Source organism: Taudactylus pleione, unplaced genomic scaffold, assembly GCF_031769625.1.
Source record: "Taudactylus pleione unplaced genomic scaffold, aTauple2 ptg001318l, whole genome shotgun sequence".
NCBI classification, from domain to species: domain Eukaryota; kingdom Metazoa; phylum Chordata; class Amphibia; order Anura; family Myobatrachidae; genus Taudactylus; species Taudactylus pleione.
The window spans coordinates 389,243-413,118 of record NW_028285718.1 but is presented as its reverse complement, the minus strand read 5'-3'; the positions used below and the strand labels follow the sequence as shown (position 1 = coordinate 413,118).

The 23,876-nt window shown below is 38.7% G+C and overlaps 1 protein-coding gene across 1 annotated transcript in view; it reads left to right on the top strand.

The window, feature by feature from the left end:
- LOC148443173 (solute carrier family 66 member 2-like) overlaps positions 1-23,876 on the top strand; it is a 140,212-nt gene that overhangs the window by 106,361 nt on the left and 9,975 nt on the right. Inside the window, exon 4 of the mRNA XM_088463124.1 lies at positions 4,007-4,223. Coding sequence (XP_088319250.1) covers positions 4,007-4,223 — 217 coding nt within the window. The remainder of the gene's footprint in view (positions 1-4,006; positions 4,224-23,876) is intronic.

Sequence of the window (23,876 nt, the reverse complement as noted above, 5' to 3'; positions counted from 1 at the left end):
ACCGCTGGCCCAAAGCCCCCCTCCGCCCACCCCTTACCGGCCGCACACATGGTGCCACACCTATCTCACCAATGTCACTGTGTGCCCTGTGCACAGACTGCTATGTACCCTATCCTATTCATGTGACCACAGGCCCAAAGCCCCTCTCCCCCCACCCCTTACCGGCCACACACATGGTGCCATACCTATCTCACCAATGTCACTGTGTGCCCTGTGCACAGACTGCTATGTAGCCTATCCTATTCATGTGACCGCAGGCCCAAAGCTCCTCTCCCCCCACCCTTACCACTTACCAGTCACACGCATGGTTGCCACACCTATCTCACCAATGTCACTGTGTGCCCTGTACACAGGCTGTTATGTAGCCTATCCTATTCATGTGACCGCAGGCCCAAAGCCCCTCTCCCCCCACCCCTTACCGGCCACACACATGGTGCCACACCTATCTCCCCAATGTCACTGTGTGCCCTGTGCACAGACTGCTATGTAGCCTATCCTATTCATGTGACCGTGGGCCCAAAGCACCTCTCCCCCCCACCCCTTACCAGCCACACACATGGTGCCACACCTATCTCCCCAATGTCACTGTGTGTCCTGTGCACAGACTGCTATGTAGCCTATCCTATTCATGTGACCACGGGCACAAATCACCTCTCCCCCCACCCATTACCAGCCACACACATGGTGCCACACCTATCTCACCAATGTCACTGTGTGCCCTGTGCACAGACTGCTATGTAGCCTATCCTATTCATGTGACTGCTAAATTTTGTTTTTGTTATTGCTCAGCTTTAAATGGACGGATGGAGATGAAACGAAGTGCAGGATATTTCTAGGAATTTCCGCTACAAAATGATGCATGACAATCGTTTCAGTAGTTTTTGCACCAACTTGGAACAAACAGACAGACACAGCGTCCTTATAATATTAGTATAGAATATAGACAGAAGTTTTTCAATAAATGTCTCTTGTGTATCCTGTTCTCCAAATGTCTCTTCAGTTCTGTTCGGGGTATTTATACTCGGGGGGCTGCTTACATGCTTCTTCCTCTTTGTCTACCCTATCTGTGTCACCTCTATCTGTCTCCCCCCCCTATAGAATGTAAGCATGCACGAGCAGGGCCCTCTTCCCTCATATACTTCTCCTTCTCTCACTCATACGATCATCTACTCAAAACTCCCCACAAGGGCACTTACTGTAACACTTGGTAGCTGACGCCCTGCTGCTTTATTGAGTGTTATGATCGCTGCAGCAATGTTATAAACCATGTCCTTATTCTGTATTGTCTTGTACTGTAAGTCGCTGTTTTAAGAGTTTGCTCATTTGTTTATGTACTATGTAAGGCGCTGCGGAACCCTTGTGGCGCCATATAAAGGATAATAGTAATAATAATAATACTCATGGTATTATTATTCTTTATTTATATGGCGCCACAAGGGTTCCGCAGCGCCTTACACAGAACATAAACAAATGAGCACACAAGAAAACAGTTATTAACAGTACAAACAATACAGGTCAGATACATGATTAATACATTGCTGCATAACACTTAGATAAGCAGCATGGTGTCTGGGTACTGTTGTATATTAAAGTATAATCAAGTGAAGGAGAAGTACATGAGGGAAGAGGGTCCTGCTGGTGAGAGCTTACATTGTAAGGGCAGGGGGCAGACAGACAGGGGTGACACAGATGGGCTGGATACAAGGGTGACACAGTAATATAACATTTATGGAAAGGTTATTTAAGAGGAAAGGACAATGAGTTGATCCAAATTTCACCAAGCCTGAAGATTTGGGGCCACAACCAATGTCCATTAGAGGGGTCATCTTGCTGCGTGGATCGGGACGGCATAGTTATAGTGGATAAGCAGATTGCATGAGGAGGTCAGGAGGGATGTGGGCAGCATTGGAGATCCAGGTGCAGGCACAATCCATAGGCATGGTGGAAGTGTGGTGGTAGATAAGAACAGTCCTTAATAGCAGGAATAGTTGATTTGTTAGTTTCTCCTTCTGTATAACTCCGGCTTCAATTAAAAAATTCCAGTTACACTTCAAATATAATCACTCTTGCAAACGCAGCCCTGGATTATCAGCCTACGATGTAAGTAATAAGTATGGCTGAAACCAGGTGTCCACACTGATTCTACCCCTCCCCAAACAGTAAAGGGTCAGCAAGCAAATAAACAAATGGTGAGAGGACAACCCACAAACACAGATTATTATTATTATTATCATTTATTTATATGGCGCCACAAATGTTCAGCAGCGCCTTACACAGTACATACACAAGTTGTAGACAAGCGACTTACAGAACAATACAATACAGTACCAGGACATGGATAATACATATTGCTACATTAGTGACCATAACACCCAGATAAGCAACAGAGCATAAGCACCAAGTGTTAGGTGCCCTAGTGGTGAGTAAGAAGTAGATGAAACTAAAGTAGGGAGAAGTACAAGAGGGTAGAGTGCCCTGCTCATAAGAGCTTACATTCTACAAGGGGAGGGGAAGACATACAGGGGTGACACAGATTGGGAGGAAGGTGTATGTATCAGGGAGTTAGGATGATAGCTGGAAGGCTTTGATGAAGTAGTGGATCTTGAGAGCCCGTTTGAAGGATTGCAAAGAGGTGGAGAGTCTGATGGGGAGAGGGAGAGAGTTCCAGAGGTGGGGAGCAGTGCGGGCAAAATCTTGGAGGCGGGAGTGGGAGGAAGTAATCAGCTGGCATGAGAGGCGGCGTGCATTTGTTGAACGAAGAGAGCGGAGAGGAGAGCGAAGGGAGATGAGATCAGAGATGTATATGGGAGAAGATTGGGTGAGGGCTTTGTAAGTGAGCGCGAGAGCCTTATATTGGGTTCTAAGAGGGAAGGGGAGCCAGTGGAGGGCTTCTAGGAGAGGGGAGGCAGATGTAGAGCGTTTGGAGAGGAAGATGAGCCGAGCAGCAGCATTGAGCACAGACTGGAGAGGAGAGAGATGGGATTTGGGGAGGCCAGATAGGAGGAGGTTACAGTAGTCCAGTCTGGAGATGACCAGTGAGTGTATGAGGGTCTTAGTAGCATCCTGGGTGAGAAAGGGTCTGATCCTGGAAATATTTTTGAGATGGAAATGACAGGACTGTGAGAGGTTCTGGATATGTGGTTTGTAGGAGAGGGAGGAGTCCAGGATAACTCCAAGACAGTGCACCTTGGGACTAGATGAGATAGTTATTCCATCAACTGATAAAGAAATAGTGGGAAGTGAGGTTATGTGGGAGGGTGGGAAGATAACCAGCTCTGTCTTAGACATATTAAGTTTAAGAAATCGCTGGGACATCCAGGAAGAGATAGCAGAGAGACATTACCTTCATACCTGTTCTTTCTGTATCTTTAAGTGATTGGTGATTATCACATTTTTCAAGCTGCACCTTCCTGTGTGGAGCGCAGGGGATTTACTAATTGTTTTGATACATAGTAATGCTTCATATTGACACATAATACTACTCAGGGTATTGATACCTAGTAATGCTTCGGGTATTGATACCTAGTAATGCTCCGGGTATTGATACCTAGTAATGCTCCGGGTATTGATACATAATACTACTCAGGGTATTGATACCTAGTAATGCTCCGGGTATTGATACCTAGTAATGCTCCGGGTATTGATACATAATATTACTCAGGGTATTGATACCTAGTAATGCTCCGGGTATTGATACCTAGTTATGCTCCGGGTATTGATACATAGTAATGCTTCAGGTATTGATAAATAATACTACTCAGGGTATTGATACCTAGTAATGCTCCGGGTATTGATACATAATATTACTCAGGGTATTGATACCTAGTAATGCTTCGGGTATTGATACCTAGTAATGCTCCGGGTATTGATACATAATACTACTCTGGATATTGATACCTAGTAATGCTCCGGGTATTGATACATAGTAATGCTTCAGGTATTGATACATAATACTACTCAGGGTATTGATACCTAGTAATGCTCTTAATATTTTTTATCTTGGCAGATTTTGATCTGGCTTACTTCTGGCAGTGGAGTGGGTTTGCGGATTACCTCCAGTTCTGCCTGTCGCTGACTATCTGCTGTGCCTTCCTTACCTACGTCTTCCTAGATGTCCCTATCTTTGTGGAAGGCATTGGGCTATTGGCTCTCCTGACTGAGGCAATGCTGGGACTTCCACAGCTGCTGCAGAACCTCAGGAACAGATCCACACAGGGAATGAGGTAATGCAGAAATATATTCATTCATTTTACCTGCCATCTCTCATCTCCCACCTTGTCTTACTTCTCCTACGTTATGGTACTTATTGTGAACATTCCATTTGTTAGATCTCTGAATAAACCAAGGGTACTCCCACGTCTAAGACTATTTCTTCTACATTTTTTGCAGAAAATAAACTGTTTATAAATAGCTTATATGTTGCGTAGAAAGGAATCCTATCATGTACATTGTTATTATATAAACTGATATATCATATAATTCATATCCCCCCTAAATCCTGCTGTCTGAGGTAGGTGCCACAATAAAGGACCATCCTATTGTTACAGAAATTATGGACAAAGCTGGGTAGTTGTCAGGACGCTTGGTCTGGCCTGCGGAATTGTCACTCATTTCCCATTTGTGCCCCCCACTATGTAAAGCTAGCTAAGCAAATTGGTTCAGAAATCTATAATAATATTGACCACAGGCTAAGGAGAAGACAAACTTACCTGCCCTGGTGTCTGGCATCTGTGAGACTGACCTGCCCGCGTGAGGCGGTTTCAGCAGTCACGTGTAACCTCAGCCACTGCCTGAGTGGGATATAAACGTGATCTGGACCTAGTATACTTTGCTAGGTGATTGTCCAGTCTGTTCCTGATCGCTGTGCATTTCGGTTTCTCTGACTTCCAATCTACTGACTTGGCATCTGTGTTACTCTCTCACTATTCTCATTTTCTGCAAGTGTACCAGGCCTTTGCAATATCCTATTAACTGTACCTTGCAAGTAATATCTACTCTGTCTTTGCTGCTTAAATGTTGTAACTGCTTTACCTCCTTCTTAGCCCCTGACTATACCGTTCTACCCCTCGGAGTCCTCCCTGAGTATACTAAAGGTATCCTAACTACCATCATAATGAGGGTATTCCATCCATTGAGCCATACACAGGAGACGGATGGGCTGTGTCTATGGTAATACACCCCTAATCTTTGTCCCAGGTGGCTGTGAGGGTCAGCCCTGTGATGATACAGGATTCTCTCTGGTTGTCTCTCCCTGCGACCCCCTTAGGGCTGATTCCGGGCAGACGTTATTAGGAATTGCACCAGGCATGAGTGATATGGATAAACCCAGAGGCTGTCGTTATCCATCTATTGTATGAAAGCAAAACACCACACACAGAGCAAACACAAATGACATTGTCTCCCCACTCTCCTGCGCTCCGTATCTCAAGTGACACATTTACGAGCAACACAAAGCAATGCAGACTAGTAATAAATGTTCTCTCTAGCTCATAAATATGAATCTAGAATAATTCCAGCATGCAAACCCAGACATCAGTGCTCAGTAATGGTGTCGTCGGCAGGTCGGGCATTAGGTAAATCCTGTTGGAAGCTCTCGGGTAAGATGGTTATAATAAAGCTTTGTGATTTCCCTGGGCTGATTATCATCTGAAAGACGTCTGTAAAGTCCTCTAGACCCGAGGCTGGCTGTGTACCAAAAATAACCATAAAATCAGAAATATCAGCGCTGGGATTTGTAAAGGACACGAGTGCGACCATTTTCTATGCTTTTTGCATTTTGATGAGTTTGTGGCCCCTTTCCTGCTGAGACGGCTCCTAACACACGACGCACGACGTTGTTACTCAGATATAAGGATCGCGGTTATTTCTGACAATCATCCCTTCTTTATTCTCAATGAATGTATGTTATACAGAAAATAACTCTGAAAGAATTACACTTATTCATGTTTTTGACATTTATATAACTGTATAACTGTATAACGTAGTCCTCTGATTGATTTCCTTTAGCGTCTATAGTCCTTGGAAGGTTCTGAGGAGATAGATCAGTAGAATTTCTCATGACAATTGGCCAAAGAAATACACTTACATATTGTCTGTCAGCTAATAGGGGCCAAATGTAATAGGGGAAGAGTTTAGCAGTAACACTATTACATTGGTGGAGTTTTATCTTCAAAATGGGAAAACATCTGGATGAGAGTTTCAATCGTGAGAGTTTTTTTAGTCTAAAAACAGAGAGTTTCATGTTCTCGGACTCTATTACATTGGCCGGGTTTAAAAAGTGTAAGAGGTTACTGCTAAACTCTCACAGTATCTAACCTCTCACCCTATTACATTTGGCCCTAAGGGCGGAGACGGCCATTTTGTTTTGTTGGCTCAGCCAACATTCCTGAGAATCAGTTCATTAGCCTCTCTGGCTCTCAGGTGGCTAGCTCTGTGGTTCTCAGGTGGCTATATCTGTGGTTCTCAGCTGGCTATATCTGTGGTTCTCAGGTGGCTATCTCTCTGGATTATCAGGTGGCTACCTATCTGGCTCTCAGGTGGCTATCTCTCTGGCTCCTAGGTGGCTACCTCTCTGGCTCCTAGGTGGCTACCTCTCTGGCTTCCAGGTGGCTACCTCCCTGGCTCTCAGGTGGCTGGCTCTCAGGTCGCTACCTCTCTGGTGGCTACCTCTCTGGTTCTCAGGTGGCTACCTCTCTGGTTCTCAGGTGGCTATGTCTCTGGTTCTCAGGTGGCTATATCTCTGGCTCTCAGGTGGCTATATCTCTGGTTCTCAGGTGGCTACCTCCCTGGCTCTCAGGTGGCTACCTCTCTGGTTCCCAGGTGGCTAAATCTCTGGCTCTCCGGTGGCTACCCCTCTGGCTCTCAGGTGGCTACCCATCTGGTTCTCAGGTGGCTACCTCTGTGGCTCAAAGGTGGCTACCTCTGTGGCTCCCAGGTGGCTACCTCTGTGGCTCCAAGGTGGCTACTTCTGCGGCTCTCAGGTTCTGTGAATCTCTCTGATTCTCAGGTGGCTATATCTGTCTCTCAGGTGGCCACCTCTCTGGCTCTCAGGTGGCTACCTCTCTGGCTCTCAGGTGGCTGGCTCTCAGGTCACTACCTCTCTGGCTCTCAGGTGGCTGGCTCTCAGGTCACTACCTCTCTGGCGGCTACCTCTCTGGCTCTTAGGTGGCTACCTCTCTGGCTCTCAAGTGGCTACCTCTGTGGCTCTCAGGTGGCTACTTCTGTGGCTCTCAGGTGGCTACCTCTCTGGCTGTCAGGTAGCTGGCTCTCAGGTCACTACCTCTCTGGCAGCTATCTCTCTGGCTCTCAGGTGGCTACCTCTCTGGCTCCCAGGTGGCTACCTCTGTGGCTCCCAGGTGGCTACCTCTGTGGCTCTCAGGTGACTACTTCTGTGGCTCTCAGGTGGCTACTTCTGTGGCTCTCAGGTGGCTATCTCTCTGATTCTCAGGTGGCTATATCTGTCTCTCAGGTGGCCACCTCTCTGGCTCTTAGGTGGCTGGCTCTCAGGTCGCTACCTCTCTGGCGGCTACCTCTCTGGCTCTCAGGGGGCTACCTCTCTGGCTCTCAAGTGGCTACCTCTATGGCTCTCAGGTGGCTACTTCTGTGGCTCTCAGGTGGCTACCTCTCTGGCTGTCAGGTAGCTGGCTCTCAGGTCGCTACCTCTCTGGCGCCTACCTCTCTGGCTCTCAGGTGGCTACCTCTCTGGTTCTCAGGTGGCTATATCTCTGGCTCTCAGGTGGCTACCTGGCTCTCAGGTGGCTACCTCTCTGGCTCTCAGGTGGCTACCTCTCTGGCTCTCAGGTCGCTACCTCTCTGGCGGCTACCTCTCTGGCTCTCAGGTGGCTACCTCTCTGGCTCTCAAGTGGCTACCTCTATGGCTCTCAGGTGGCTACTTCTGTGGCTGTCAGGTAGCTGGCTCTCAGGTCGCTACCTCTCTGGCGCCTACCTCTCTGGCTCTCAGGTGGCTACCTCTCTGGTTCTCAGGTGGCTATATCTCTGGCTCTCAGGTGGCTACCTGGCTCTCAGGTGGCTACCTCTCTGGCTCTCAGGTGGCTACCTCTCTGGCTCTCAGGTGGCTACCTCTCTGGCTCCCAGGTAGCTGGCTCCCAGGTGGCTACCTCTCTGGTTTTCAGGTGGCTATATCTCTGGCTCTCAGGTGGCTACCCCTGTGGCTCCCAGTTGGCTACTTCTCTGGCTCTCAGGTGGCTACCTCTCTGGTTCTCAGGTGGCTACCTCTCTGTTTCTCAGGTGGCTACCTCTCTGTCTCTCAGGTGGCTACCTCTCTGGTTCTCAGGTGGCTACCTCTCTGGTTCTCAGGTGGCTACCTCTCTGGCTCTCAGGTGGCTACCTCTCTGGCTCTCAGGTGGCTATATCTCTGGCTCTCAGGTGGCTACCCCTGTGGCTCCCAGGTGGCTACTTCTCTGGCTCTCAGGTGGCTACCTCTCTGGTTCTCAGGTGGCTACCTCTCTGTCTCTCAGGTGGCTACCTCTCTGGCTGTGGACACCAAGCTATTCCTAGACTTTGCTATACTTAAGTCCCCTGGCTTATCCTCTGTGCTTAAAGATACAATAATACACTTTTTGCTCTATAAACTGTTCCTGACATTGGAATACACCAAACCACTCTACAGATATCCTAAACCTCGACACAACCATGATCAACCATATCATCCTACATCATCACTACAGGAGACCAGCAGAGCTCTCTACTGAATGCGGGTGCGAGGACCCTGCTGAGCAAACATTAGTGCCCCCCAGGTGATAGAGCCCAGTGCCCCCCACACCGGAGACATTGAAAGTAACAGAAGTGTGATAACCCAATAAAAATACTTCATTTCCAAAGTAATCTTGTTTGCAGCTAACTCGTTTAAATCTGTTGTGTCATTAAAGATCTTTATTATAATAACGGTTTCAATTCCGGCTGGAAGCTGTAAAGAACACTGTCAATAAATGTGAGAGATGACAGAAAAACTTATACACATTGGATTATTTGTAGCAAAGTCATTATTTTATGTGTACTTAGAAAGTCATTAGTGATTTCTCTAAGGCAAACGCTGAGAGAATAAACACATTCCCATTAAAATCACTTTGAATTAGCGCATGCTGTGACTACTCTTATATGACCGTAAGGAGGATGGCGAATTACATTGTATTCCTCACATTTGGGCTTTATGTATTATACATGACGGTTTCTGCATATTGCATTTAGGCTATTTCTTTTGTTAAATAAAAATAACTTTTTGATTCTTTCAAATCCCTTTGTTACTTACTGTAAGGTATACGGCAAATTGTTCTCATGCTCTAGTAAGATGTATACTCTCTGAGAGTAGTTTTACTTCTCGGAGCAGTGTCCCTCATATATTCATATAGCCTATGCCCATTAGAGTGTGCGGGAAAATTCAGGACACTTTCCAGTAGCACCAAAAGAGAGATGGCTGCTCCTACTCTGGGGGCGGCGAATGTCAGCTGGACAAATCTTTATTTGAGACAATGGTAGAGAGATTTAGCAAAGAACCACAGATACCCCTGAGTTAGTTATTGGGTATGTATGTGCTTTGGGTATAGATACATAATACTCCTGAGTTAGTTATTAGGTATGTGCTTTGGGTATAGATACATAATACTCCTGGGTTAGTTATTAGGTGTGTGCTTTGGGTATATATACATAATACTCCTGAGTTAGTTATTAGGTGTGTGTTTTGGGTATATATACATAATACTCCTGAGTTAGTTATTAGGTATGTGCTTTGGGTATAGATACATAATACTCCTGAGTTAGTTATTAGGTATGTGCTTTGGGTATATATACATAATACTCCTGAGTTAGTTATTAGGTATGTGCTTTGGGTATATATACATAATACTCCTGAGTTAGTTATTAGGTGTGTGCTTTGGGTATATATACATAATACTCCTGAGTTAGTTATTAGGTGTGTGCTTTGGGTATATATACATAATACTCCTGAGTTAGTTATTAGGTAGGTGTGTGCTTTGGGTATAGATACATAATACTCCTGAGTTAGTTATTAGGTGTGTGCTTTGGGTATATATACATAATACTCCTGAGTTAGTTATTAGATGTGTGCTTTGGGTATATATACATAATACTCCTGAGTTAGTTATTAGGTATGTGCTTTGGGTATAGATACATAATACTCCTGAGTTAGTTATTAGGTATGTGCTTTGGGTATATATACATCATACTCCTGAGTTAGATATTAGGTGTGTGCTTTGGGTATATATACATAATACTCCTGTGTTAGTTATTAGGTATGTGCTTTGGGTATAGATACATAATACTCCTGGGTTAGTTATTAGGTATGTGCTTTGGGTATAGATACATAATATTCCTGAGTTAGTTATTAGGTGTGTGCTTTGGGTATAGATACATAATACTCTTGAGTTAGTTATTAGGTGTGTGCTTTGGGTATATATACATAATACTCCTGAGTTAGTTATTAGGTGTGTGCTTTGGGTATAGATACATAATACTCCTGAGTTAGTTATTAGGTGTGTGCTTTGGGTATATATACATAATACTCCTGAGTTAGTTATTAGGTATGTGCTTTGGGTATATATACATAATACTCCTGAGATAGTTATTAGGTGTGAGCTTTGGATATAGATACATAATACTCCTGAGTTAGTTATTAGGAATGTGCTTTGGGTATAGATATATAATACTCCTGTGTTAGTTATTAGGTATGTGCTTCGGATATAGATACATAATACTCCTGAGTTAGTTATTAGATATGTGCTTTGGGTATAGATACATAATACTCCTGAGTTAGTTATTAGGTATGTGCTTTGGGTATATATACATAATACTCCTGAGTTAGTTATTAGGTGTGTGCTTTGGGTATAGATACATAATACTCCTGAGTTAGTTATTAGGTATGTGCTTTGGGTATATATACATAATACTCCTGAGTTAGTTATTAGGTGTGTGCTTTGGGTATAGATACATAATACTCCTGGGTTAGTTATTAGGTGTGTGCTTTGGGTATATATACATAATACTCCTGAGTTAGTTATTAGGTGTGTGCTTTGGGTATAGATACATAATACTCCTGGGTTAGTTATTAGGTGTGTGCTTTGGGTATATATACATAATACTCCTGTGTTAGTTATTAGGTGTGTGCTTTGGGTATAGATACACAATACTCCTGTGTTAGTTATTAGGTATGTGCTTTGGGTATAGATACATAATACTCCTGGGTTAGTTATTAGGTATGTGATTTGGGTATATATACATAATACTCCTGAGTTAGTTATTAGGTATGTGTGTGCTTTGGGTATAGATACATAATACTCCTGAGTTAGTTATTAGGTGTGTGCTTTGGGTATATATACATAATACTCCTGAGTTAGTTATTAGGTATGTGCTTTGGGTATAGATACATAATACTCCTGAGTTAGTTATTAGGTATGTGCTTTGCGTATATATACATAATACTCCTGAGTTAGTTATTAGGTGTGTGCTTTGGGTATAGATACATAATACTCCTGGGTTAGTTATTAGGTGTGTGCTTTGGGTATATATACATAATACTCCTGAGTTAGTTATTAGGTGTGTGCTTTGGGTATAGATATATAATACTCCTGGGTTAGTTATTAGGTGTGTTCTTTGGGTATAGATACATAATACTCCTGAGTTAGTTATTAGGTGTGTGTGCTTTGGGTATATATACATAATACTCCTGAGTTAGTTATTAGGTATGTGTGCTTTGGGTATAGATACATAATACTCCTGGGTTAGTTATTAGGTGTGTGTGCTTTGGGTATATATACATAATACTCCTGAGTTAGTTATTAGGTATGTGTGCTTTGGGTATAGATACATAATACTCCTGAGTTAGTTATTAGGTATGTGCTTTGGGTATATATACATAATACTCCTGGGTTAGTTATTAGGTATTTGCTTTGGGTATAGATACATAATACTCCTGAGTTAGTTATTAGGTATTTGCTTTGGGAATAGATACATAATAATCCTGAGTAAGTTATTAGGTATGTGCTTTGGGTATAGATACATAATACTCCTGAGTTAGTTATTAGGTATTTGCTTTGGGAATAGATACATAATAATCCTGAGTTAGTTATTAGGTATGTGCTTTGGGTATAGATACATAATACTCCTGAGTTAGTTATTAGGTATGTGCTTTGGGTATAGATACATAATATTCCTGAGTTAGTTATTAGGTGTGTGCTTTGGGTATAGATACATAATACTCTTGAGTTAGTTATTAGGTGTGTGCTTTGGGTATATATACATAATACTCCTGAGTTAGTTATTAGGTATGTGCTTTGGGTATAGATACATAATACTCCTGAGTTAGTTATTAGGTGTGTGCTTTGGGTATATATACATAATACTCCTGAGTTAGTTATTAGGTATGTGCTTTGGGTATATATACATAATACTTCTGAGATAGTTATTAGGTGTGAGCTTTGGATATAGATACATAATACTCCTGAGTTAGTTATTAGGAATGTGCTTTGGGTATAGATATATAATACTCCTGTGTTAGTTATTAGGTATGTGCTTCGGATATAGATACATAATACTCCTGAGTTAGTTATTAGATATGTGCTTTGGGTATAGATACATAATACTCCTGAGTTAGTTATTAGGTATGTGCTTTGGGTATATATACATAATACTCCTGAGTTAGTTATTAGGTGTGTGCTTTGGGTATAGATACATAATACTCCTGAGTTAGTTATTAGGTATGTGCTTTGGGTATATATACATAATACTCCTGAGTTAGTTATTAGGTGTGTGCTTTGGGTATAGATACATAATACTCCTGGGTTAGTTATTAGGTGTGTGCTTTGGGTATATATACATAATACTGAGTTAGTTATTAGGTGTGTGCTTTGGGTATAGATACATAATACTCCTGGGTTAGTTATTAGGTGTGTGCTTTGGGTATATATACATAATACTCCTGTGTTAGTTATTAGGTGTGTGCTTTGGGTATAGATACACAATACTCCTGTGTTAGTTATTAGGTATGTGCTTTGGGTATAGATACATAATACTCCTGGGTTAGTTATTAGGTATGTGCTTTGGGTATATATACATAATACTCCTGAGTTAGTTATTAGGTATGTGTGTGCTTTGGGTATAGATACATAATACTCCTGAGTTAGTTATTAGGTGTGTGCTTTGGGTATATATACATAATACTCCTGAGTTAGTTATTAGGTATGTGCTTTGGGTATAGATACATAATACTCCTGAGTTAGTTATTAGGTATGTGCTTTGCGTATATATACATAATACTCCTGAGTTAGTTATTAGGTGTGTGCTTTGGGTATAGATACATAATACTCCTGGGTTAGTTATTAGGTGTGTGCTTTGGGTATATATACATAATACTCCTGAGTTAGTTATTAGGTGTGTGCTTTGGGTATAGATATATAATACTCCTGGGTTAGTTATTAGGTGTGTTCTTTGGGTATAGATACATAATACTCCTGAGTTAGTTATTAGGTGTGTGTGCTTTGGGTATATATACATAATACTCCTGAGTTAGTTATTAGGTATGTGTGCTTTGGGTATAGATACATAATACTCCTGGGTTAGTTATTAGGTGTGTGTGCTTTGGGTATATATACATAATACTCCTGAGTTAGTTATTAGGTATGTGTGCTTTGGGTATAGATACATAATACTCCTGAGTTAGTTATTAGGTATGTGCTTTGGGTATATATACATAATACTCCTGGGTTAGTTATTAGGTATTTGCTTTGAGTATAGATACATAATACTCCTGAGTTAGTTATTAGGTATTTGCTTTGGGAATAGATACATAATAATCCTGAGTAAGTTATTAGGTATGTGCTTTGGGTATAGATACATAATACTCCTGAGTTAGTTATTAGGTATTTGCTTTGGGAATAGATACATAATAATCCTGAGTTAGTTATTAGGTATGTGCTTTGGGTATAGATACATAATACTCCTGAGTTAGTTATTAGGTATGTGCTTTGGGTATAGATACATAATACTCCTGAGTTAGTTATTAGGTATTTGCTTTGGGTATAGATACATAATACTCCTGAATTAGTTATTAGCTATGTGTGTGCTTTGGGTATAGATACACAATACTCCTGGGTTAGTTATTAGGTATGTGCTTTGGGTATATATACATAATACTCCTGGGTTAGTTATTAGGTATGTGCTTTGGGTATAGATACATAATACTCTTGAGTTAGTTATTAGGTGTGTGCTTTGGGTATATATACATAATACTCCTGAGTTAGTTATTAGGTATGTGCTTTGGGTATAGATACATAATACTCCTGAGTTAGTTATTAGATGTGTGCTTTGGGTATATATACATAATACTCCTGAGTTAGTTATTAGGTATTTGCTTTGGGTATATATACATAATACCCCTGAGTTAGTTATTAGGTATGTGCTTTGGGTATATATACATAATACTCCTGAGATAGTTATTAGGTATGTGCTTTGGATATAGATACATAATACTCCTGAGTTAGTTATTAGGAATGTGCTTTGGGTATAGATATATAATACTCCTGTGTTAGTTATTAGGTATGTGCTTCGGATATAGATACATAATACTCCTGAGTTAGTTATTAGATATGTGCTTTGGGTATAGATACATAATACTCCTGAGTTAGTTATTAGGTATGTGCTTTGGGTATATATACATAATACTCCTGAGTTAGTTATTAGGTGTGTGCTTTGGGTATAGATACATAATACTCCTGGGTTAGTTATTAGGTGTGTGCTTTGGGTATATATACATAATACTCCTGAGTTAGTTATTAGGTGTGTGCTTTGGGTATAGATACATAATACTCCTGGGTTAGTTATTAGGTGTGTGCTTTGGGTATATATACATAATACTCCTGTGTTAGTTATTAGGTATGTGCTTTGGGTATAGATACATAATACTCCTGGGTTAGTTATTAGGTATGTGCTTTGGGTATATATACATAATACTCCTGAGTTAGTTATTAGGTATGTGTGTGCTTTGGGTATAGATACATAATACTCCTGTGTTAGTTATTAGGTATGTGCTTTGGGTATAGATACATAATACTCCTGGGTTAGTTATTAGGTATGTGCTTTGGGTATATATACATAATACTCCTGAGTTAGTTATTAGGTATGTGTGTGCTTTGGGTATAGATACATAATACTCCTGAGTTAGTTATTAGGTGTGTGCTTTGGGTATATATACATAATACTCCTGAGTTAGTTATTAGGTATGTGCTTTGGGTATAGATACATAATACTCCTGAGTTAGTTATTAGGTATGTGCTTTGCGTATATATACATAATACTCCTGAGTTAGTTATTAGGTGTGTGCTTTGGGTATAGATACATAATACTCCTGAGTTAGTTATTAGGTGTGTGCTTTGGGTATATATACATAATACTCCTGAGTTAGTTATTAGGTGTGTGCTTTGGGTATAGATATATAATACTCCTGGGTTAGTTACTAGGTGTGTGTGCTTTGGGTATAGATACATAATACTCCTGAGTTAGTTATTAGGTGTGTGTGCTTTGGGTATATATACATAATACTCCTGAGTTAGTTATTAGGTATGTGTGCTTTGGGTATAGATACATAATACTCCTGGGTTAGTTATTAGGTGTGTGTGCTTTGGGTATATATACATAATACTCCTGAGTTAGTTATTAGGTATGTGTGCTTTGGGTATAGATACATAATACTCCTGAGTTAGTTATTAGGTATGTGCTTTGGGTATATATACATAATACTCCTGGGTTAGTTATTAGGTATTTGCTTTGGGTATAGATACATAATACTCCTGAGTTAGTTATTAGGTATTTGCTTTGGGAAGAGATACATAATAATCCTGAGTTAGTTATTAGGTATGTGCTTTGGGTATAGATACATAATACTCCTGAGTTAGTTATTAGGTATTTGCTTTGGGAATAGATACATAATAATCCTGAGTTAGTTATTAGGTATGTGCTTTGGGTATAGATACATAATACTCCTGAGTTAGTTATTAGGTATGTGCTTTGGGTATAGATACATAATACTCCTGAGTTAGTTATTAGGTATTTGCTTTGGGTATAGATACATAATACTCCTGAATTAGTTATTAGCTATGTGTGTGCTTTGGGTATAGATACACAATACTCCTGGGTTAGTTATTAGGTATGTGCTTTGGGTATATATACATAATACTCCTGGGTTAGTTATTAGGTATGTGCTTTGGGTATAGATACATAATACTCTTGAGTTAGTTATTAGGTGTGTGCTTTGGGTATATATACATAATACTCCTGAGTTAGTTATTAGGTATGTGCTTTGGGTATAGATACATAATACTCCTGAGTTAGTTATTAGATGTGTGCTTTGGGTATATATACATAATACTCCTGAGTTAGTTATTAGGTATTTGCTTTGGGTATATATACATAATACCCCTGAGTTAGTTATTAGATATGTGCTTTGGGTATATATACATAATACTCCTGAGATAGTTATTAGGTATGTGCTTTGGATATAGATACATAATACTCCTGAGTTAGTTATTAGGAATGTGCTTTGGGTATAGATATATAATACTCCTGTGTTAGTTATTAGGTATGTGCTTCGGATATAGATACATAATACTCCTGAGTTAGTTATTAGATATGTGCTTTGGGTATAGATACATAATACTCCTGAGTTAGTTATTAGGTATGTGCTTTGGGTATATATACATAATACTCCTGAGTTAGTTATTAGGTGTGTGCTTTGGGTATAGATACATAATACTCCTGGGTTAGTTATTAGGTGTGTGCTTTGGGTATATATACATAATACTCCTGAGTTAGTTATTAGGTGTGTGCTTTGGGTATAGATACATAATACTCCTGGGTTAGTTATTAGGTGTGTGCTTTGGGTATATATACATAATACTCCTGTGTTAGTTATTAGGTATGTGCTTTGGGTATAGATACATAATACTCCTGGGTTAGTTATTAGGTATGTGCTTTGGGTATATATACATAATACTCCTGAGTTAGTTATTAGGTATGTGTGTGCTTTGGGTATAGATACATAATACTCCTGTGTTAGTTATTAGGTATGTGCTTTGGGTATAGATACATAATACTCCTGGGTTAGTTATTAGGTATGTGCTTTGGGTATATATACATAATACTCCTGAGTTAGTTATTAGGTATGTGTGTGCTTTGGGTATAGATACATAATACTCCTGAGTTAGTTATTAGGTGTGTGCTTTGGGTATATATACATAATACTCCTGAGTTAGTTATTAGGTATGTGCTTTGGGTATAGATACATAATACTCCTGAGTTAGTTATTAGGTATGTGCTTTGCGTATATATACATAATACTCCTGAGTTAGTTATTAGGTGTGTGCTTTGGGTATAGATACATAATACTCCTGAGTTAGTTATTAGGTGTGTGCTTTGGGTATATATACATAATACTCCTGAGTTAGTTATTAGGTGTGTGCTTTGGGTATAGATATATAAAACTCCTGGGTTAGTTATTAGGTGTGTGTGCTTTGGGTATAGATACATAATACTCCTGAGTTAGTTATTAGGTGTGTGTGCTTTGGGTATATATACATAATACTCCTGAGTTAGTTATTAGGTATGTGTGCTTTGGGTATAGATACATAATACTCCTGGGTTAGTTATTAGGTGTGTGTGCTTTGGGTATATATACATAATACTCCTGAGTTAGTTTTAGGTATGTGTGCTTTGGGTATAGATACATAATACTCCTGAGTTAGTTATTAGGTATGTGCTTTGGGTATATATACATAATACTCCTGGGTTAGTTATTAGGTATTTGCTTTGGGTATAGATACATAATACTCCTGAGTTAGTTATTAGGTATTTGCTTTGGGAAGAGATACAAAATAATCCTGAGTTAGTTATTAGGTATGTGCTTTGGGTATAGATACATAATACTCCTGAGTTAGTTATTAGGTATTTGCTTTGGGAATAGATACATAATAATCCTGAGTTAGTTATTAGGTATGTGCTTTGGGTATAGATACATAATACTCCTGAGTTAGTTATTAGGTATGTGCTTTGGGTATAGATACATAATACTCCTGAGTTAGTTATTAGGTATTTGCTTTGTGTATAGATACATAATACTCCTGAATTAGTTATTAGCTATGTGTGTGCTTTGGGTATAGATACACAATACTCCTGGGTTAGTTATTAGGTATGTGCTTTGGGTATATATACATAATACTCCTGGGTTAGTTATTAGATATGTGCTTTGGGTATAGATACATAATAGTCCTGGGTTAGTTATTAGGTATGTGCTTTGGGTATAGATACACAATACTCCTTGGTTAGTTATTAGGTATGTGCTTTGGGTATATATACATAATACTCCTGAGTTAGTTATTAGGTATGTGTGTGCTTTGGGTATAGATACATAATACTCCTGAGTTAGTTATTAGGTGTGTGCTTTGGGTATATATACATAATACTCCTGAGTTAGTTATTAGGTATGTGCTTTGGGTATAGATACATAATACTCCTGAGTTAGTTATTAGATGTGTGCTTTGGGAATATATACATAATACTCCTGAGTTAGTTATTAGGTATTTGCTTTGGGTATATATACATAATACCCCTGAGTTAGTTATTAGGTATGTGCTTTGGGTATATATACATAATACTCCTGAGATAGTTATTAGGTATGTGCTTTGGATATAGATACATAATACTCCTGAGTTAGTTATTAGGAATGTGCTTTGGGTATAGATATATAATACTCCTGTGTTAGTTATTAGGTATGTGCTTCGGATATAGATACATAATACTCCTGAGTTAGTTATTAGATATGTGCTTTGGGTATAGATACATAATACTCCTGAGTTAGTTATTAGGTATGTGCTTTGGGTATATATACATAATACTCCTGAGTTAGTTATTAGGTGTGTGCTTTGGGTATAGATACATAATACTCCTGGGTTAGTTATTAGGTGTGTGCTTTGGGTATATATACATAATACTCCTGAGTTAGTTATTAGGTGTGTGCTTTGGGTATAGATACATAATACTCCTGGGTTAGTTATTAGGTGTGTGCTTTGGGTATATATACATAATACTCCTGTGTTAGTTATTAGGTATGTGCTTTGGGTATAGATACATAATACTCCTGGGTTAGTTATTAGGTATGTGCTTTGGGTATATATACATAATACTCCTGAGTTAGTTATTAGGTATGTGTGTGCTTTGGGTATAGATACATAATACTCCTGTGTTAGTTATTAGGTATGTGCTTTGGGTATAGATACATAATACTCCTGGGTTAGTTATTAGGTATGTGCTTTGGGTATATATACATAATACTCCTGAGTTAGTTATTAGGTATGTGTGTGCTTTGGGTATAGATACATAATACTCCTGAGTAAGTTATTAGGTGTGTGCTTTGGGTATATATACATAATACTCCTGAGTTAGTTATTAGGTATGTGCTTTGGGTATAGATACATAATACTCCTGAGTTAGTTATTAGGTATGTGCTTTGCGTATATATACATAATACTCCTGAGTTAGTTATTAGGTGTGTGCTTTGGGTATAGATACATAATACTCCTGAGTTAGTTATTAGGTGTGTGCTTTGGGTATATATACATAATACTCCTGAGTTAGTTATTAGGTGTGTGCTTTGGGTATAGATATATAATACTCCTGTGTTAGTTATTAGGTGTGTGTGCTTTGGGTATAGATACATAATACTCCTGAGTTAGTTATTAGGTGTGTGTGCTTTGGGTATATATACATAATACTCCTGAGTTAGTTATTAGGTATGTGTGCTTTGGGTATAGATACATAATACTCCTGGGTTAGTTATTAGGTGTGTGTGCTTTGGGTATATATACATAATACTCCTGAGTTAGTTATTAGGTATGTGTGCTTTGGGTATAGATACATAATACTCCTGAGTTAGTTATTAGGTATGTGCTTTGGGTATATATACATAATACTCCTGGGTTAGTTATTAGGTATTTGCTTTGGGTATAGATACATAATACTCCTGAGTTAGTTATTAGGTATTTGCTTTGGGAAGAGATACATAATAATCCTGAGTTAGTTATTAGGTATGTGCTTTGGGTATAGATACATAATACTCCTGAGTTAGTTATTAGGTATTTGCTTTGGGAATAGATACATAATAATCCTGAGTTAGTTATTAGGTATGTGCTTTGGGTATAGATACATAATACTCCTGAGTTAGTTTTTAGGTATGTGCTTTGGGTATAGATACATAATACTCCTGAGTTAGTTATTAGGTATTTGCTTTGGGTATAGATACATAATACTCCTGAATTAGTTATTAGCTATGTGTGTGCTTTGGGTATAGATACACAATACTCCTGGGTTAGTTATTAGGTATGTGCTTTGGGTATATATACATAATACTCCTGGGTTAGTTATTAGGTATGTGCTTTGGGTATAGATACATAATAGTCCTGGGTTAGTTATTAGGTATGTGCTTTGGGTATAGATACACAATACTCCTTGGTTAGTTATTAGGTATGTGCTTTGGGTATATATACATAATACTCCTGAGTTAGTTATTAGGTATGTGTGTGCTTTGGGTATAGATACATAATACTCCTGAGTTAGTTATTAGGTGTGTGCTTTGGGTATATATACATAATACTCCTGAGTTAGTTATTAGGTATGTGCTTTGGGTATAGATACATAATACTCCTGAGTTAGTTATTAGGTATGTGCTTTGCGTATATATACATAATACTCCTGAGTTAGTTATTAGGTGTGTGCTTTGGGTATAGATACATAATACTCCTGAGTTAGTTATTAGGTGTGTGCTTTGGGTATATATACATAATACTCCTGAGTTAGTTATTAGGTGTGTGCTTTGGGTATAGATATATAATACTCCTGGGTTAGTTATTAGGTGTGTGTGCTTTGGGTATAGATACATAATACTCCTGAGTTAGTTATTAGGTGTGTGTGCTTTGGGTATATATACATAATACTCCTGAGTTAGTTATTAGGTATGTGTGCTTTGGGTATAGATACATAATACTCCTGGGTTAGTTATTAGGTGTGTGTGCTTTGGGTATATATACATAATACTCCTGAGTTAGTTATTAGGTATGTGTGCTTTGGGTATAGATACATAATACTCCTGAGTTAGTTATTAGGTATGTGCTTTGGGTATATATACATAATACTCCTGGGTTAGTTATTAGGTATTTGCTTTGGGTATAGATACATAATACTCCTGAGTTAGTTATTAGGTATTTGCTTTGGGAAGAGATACATAATAATCCTGAGTTAGTTATTAGGTATGTGCTTTGGGTATAGATACATAATACTCCTGAGTTAGTTATTAGGTATTTGCTTTGGGAATAGATACATAATAATCCTGAGTTAGTTATTAGGTATGTGCTTTGGGTATAGATACATAATACTCCTGAGTTAGTTATTAGGTATGTGCTTTGGGTATAGATACATAATACTCCTGAGTTAGTTATTAGGTATTTGCTTTGGGTATAGATACATAATACTCCTGAATTAGTTATTAGCTATGTGTGTGCTTTGGGTATAGATACACAATACTCCTGGGTTAGTTATTAGGTATGTGCTTTGGGTATATATACATAATACTCCTGGGTTAGTTATTAGGTATGTGCTTTGGGTATAGATACATAATACTCTTGAGTTAGTTATTAGGTGTGTGCTTTGGGTATATATACATAATACTCCTGAGTTAGTTATTAGGTGTGTGCTTTGGGTATAGATACATAATACTCCTGAGTTAGTTATTAGGTGTGTGCTTTGGGTATATATACATACTACTCCTGAATTAGTTATTAGCTATGTATGTGCTTTGGGTATAGATACATAATACTCCTGAGTTAGTTATTAGGTATGTGCTTCGGATATAGATACATAATACTCCTGAGTTAGTTATTAGGTATGTGCTTTGGGTATAGATACATAATATTCCTGAGTTAGTTATTAGGTATGTGCTTTGGGTATAGATACATAATACTCCTGAGTTAGTTATTAGGTGTGTGCTTTGGGTATAGATACATAATACTCCTGAGTTAGTTATTAGGTGTGTGCTTTGGGTATAGATATACAATACTCCTGAGTTAGTTATTAGGTATGTGCTTTGGGTATAGATACATAATACTCCTGAGTTAGTTATTAGATATGTGCTTTGGGTTTAGATACATAATACTCCTGAGTTAGTTATTAGGTATGTGCTTTGGGTATAGATACATAATACTCCTGTGTTAGTTATTAGGTATTTGCTTTGGGTATAGATACATAATACTCCTGGGTTAGTTATTAGGTATTTGCTTTGGGTATAGATACATAATACTCCTGGGTTAGTTATTAGGTATTTGCTTTGGGAATAGATACATAATACTCATGAGTTAGTTATTAGGTGTGTGCTTTGGGTATATATACATACTACTCCTGAATTAGTTATTAGCTATGTATGTGCTTTGGGTATAGATACATAATACTCCTGAGTTAGTTATTAGGTATGTGCTTTGGGTATAGATACATAATACTCCTGAGTTAGTTATTAGGTGTGTGCTTTGGGTATATATACATACTACTCCTGAATTAGTTATTAGCTATGTATGTGCTTTGGGTATAGATACATAATACTCCTGAGTTAGTTATTAGGTGTGTGCTTCGGATATAGATACATAATACTCCTGAGTTAGTTATTAGGTATGTGCTTTGGGTATAGATACATAATATTCCTGAGTTAGTTATTAGATGTGTGCTTTGGGTATATATACATAATACTCCTGAGTTAGTTATTAGGTATTTGCTTTGGGTATATATACATAATACCCCTGAGTTAGTTATTAGGTATGTGCTTTGGGTATATATACATAATACTCCTGAGATAGTTATTAGGTATGTGCTTTGGATATAGATACATAATACTCCTGAGTTAGTTATTAGGAATGTGCTTTGGGTATAGATATATAATACTCCTGTGTTAGTTATTAGGTATGTGCTTCGGATATAGATACATAATACTCCTGAGTTAGTTATTAGATATGTGCTTTGGGTATAGATACATAATACTCCTGAGTTAGTTATTAGGTATGTGCTTTGGGTATATATACATAATACTCCTGAGTTAGTTATTAGGTGTGTGCTTTGGGTATAGATACATAATACTCCTGGGTTAGTTATTAGGTGTGTGCTTTGGGTATATATACATAATACTCCTGAGTTAGTTATTAGGTGTGTGCTTTGGGTATAGATACATAATACTCCTGGGTTAGTTATTAGGTGTGTGCTTAGGGTATATATACATAATACTCCTGTGTTAGTTATTAGGTGTGTGCTTTGGGTATAGATACACAATACTCCTGTGTTAGTTATTAGGTATGTGCTTTGGGTATAGATACATAATACTCCTGGGTTAGTTATTAGGTATGTGCTTTGGGTATATATACATAATACTCCTGAGTTAGTTATTAGGTATGTGTGTGCTTTGGGTATAGATACATAATACTCCTGTGTTAGTTATTAGGTATGTGCTTTGGGTATAGATACATAATACTCCTGGGTTAGTTATTAGGTATGTGCTTTGGGTATATATACATAATACTCCTGAGTTAGTTATTAGGTATGTGTGTGCTTTGGGTATAGATACATAATACTCCTGAGTTAGTTATTAGGTGTGTGCTTTGGGTATATATACATAATACTCCTGAGTTAGTTATTAGGTATGTGCTTTGGGTATAGATACATAATACTCCTGAGTTAGTTATTAGGTATGTGCTTTGCGTATATATACATAATACTCCTGAGTTAGTTATTAGGTGTGTGCTTTGGGTATAGATACATAATACTCCTGG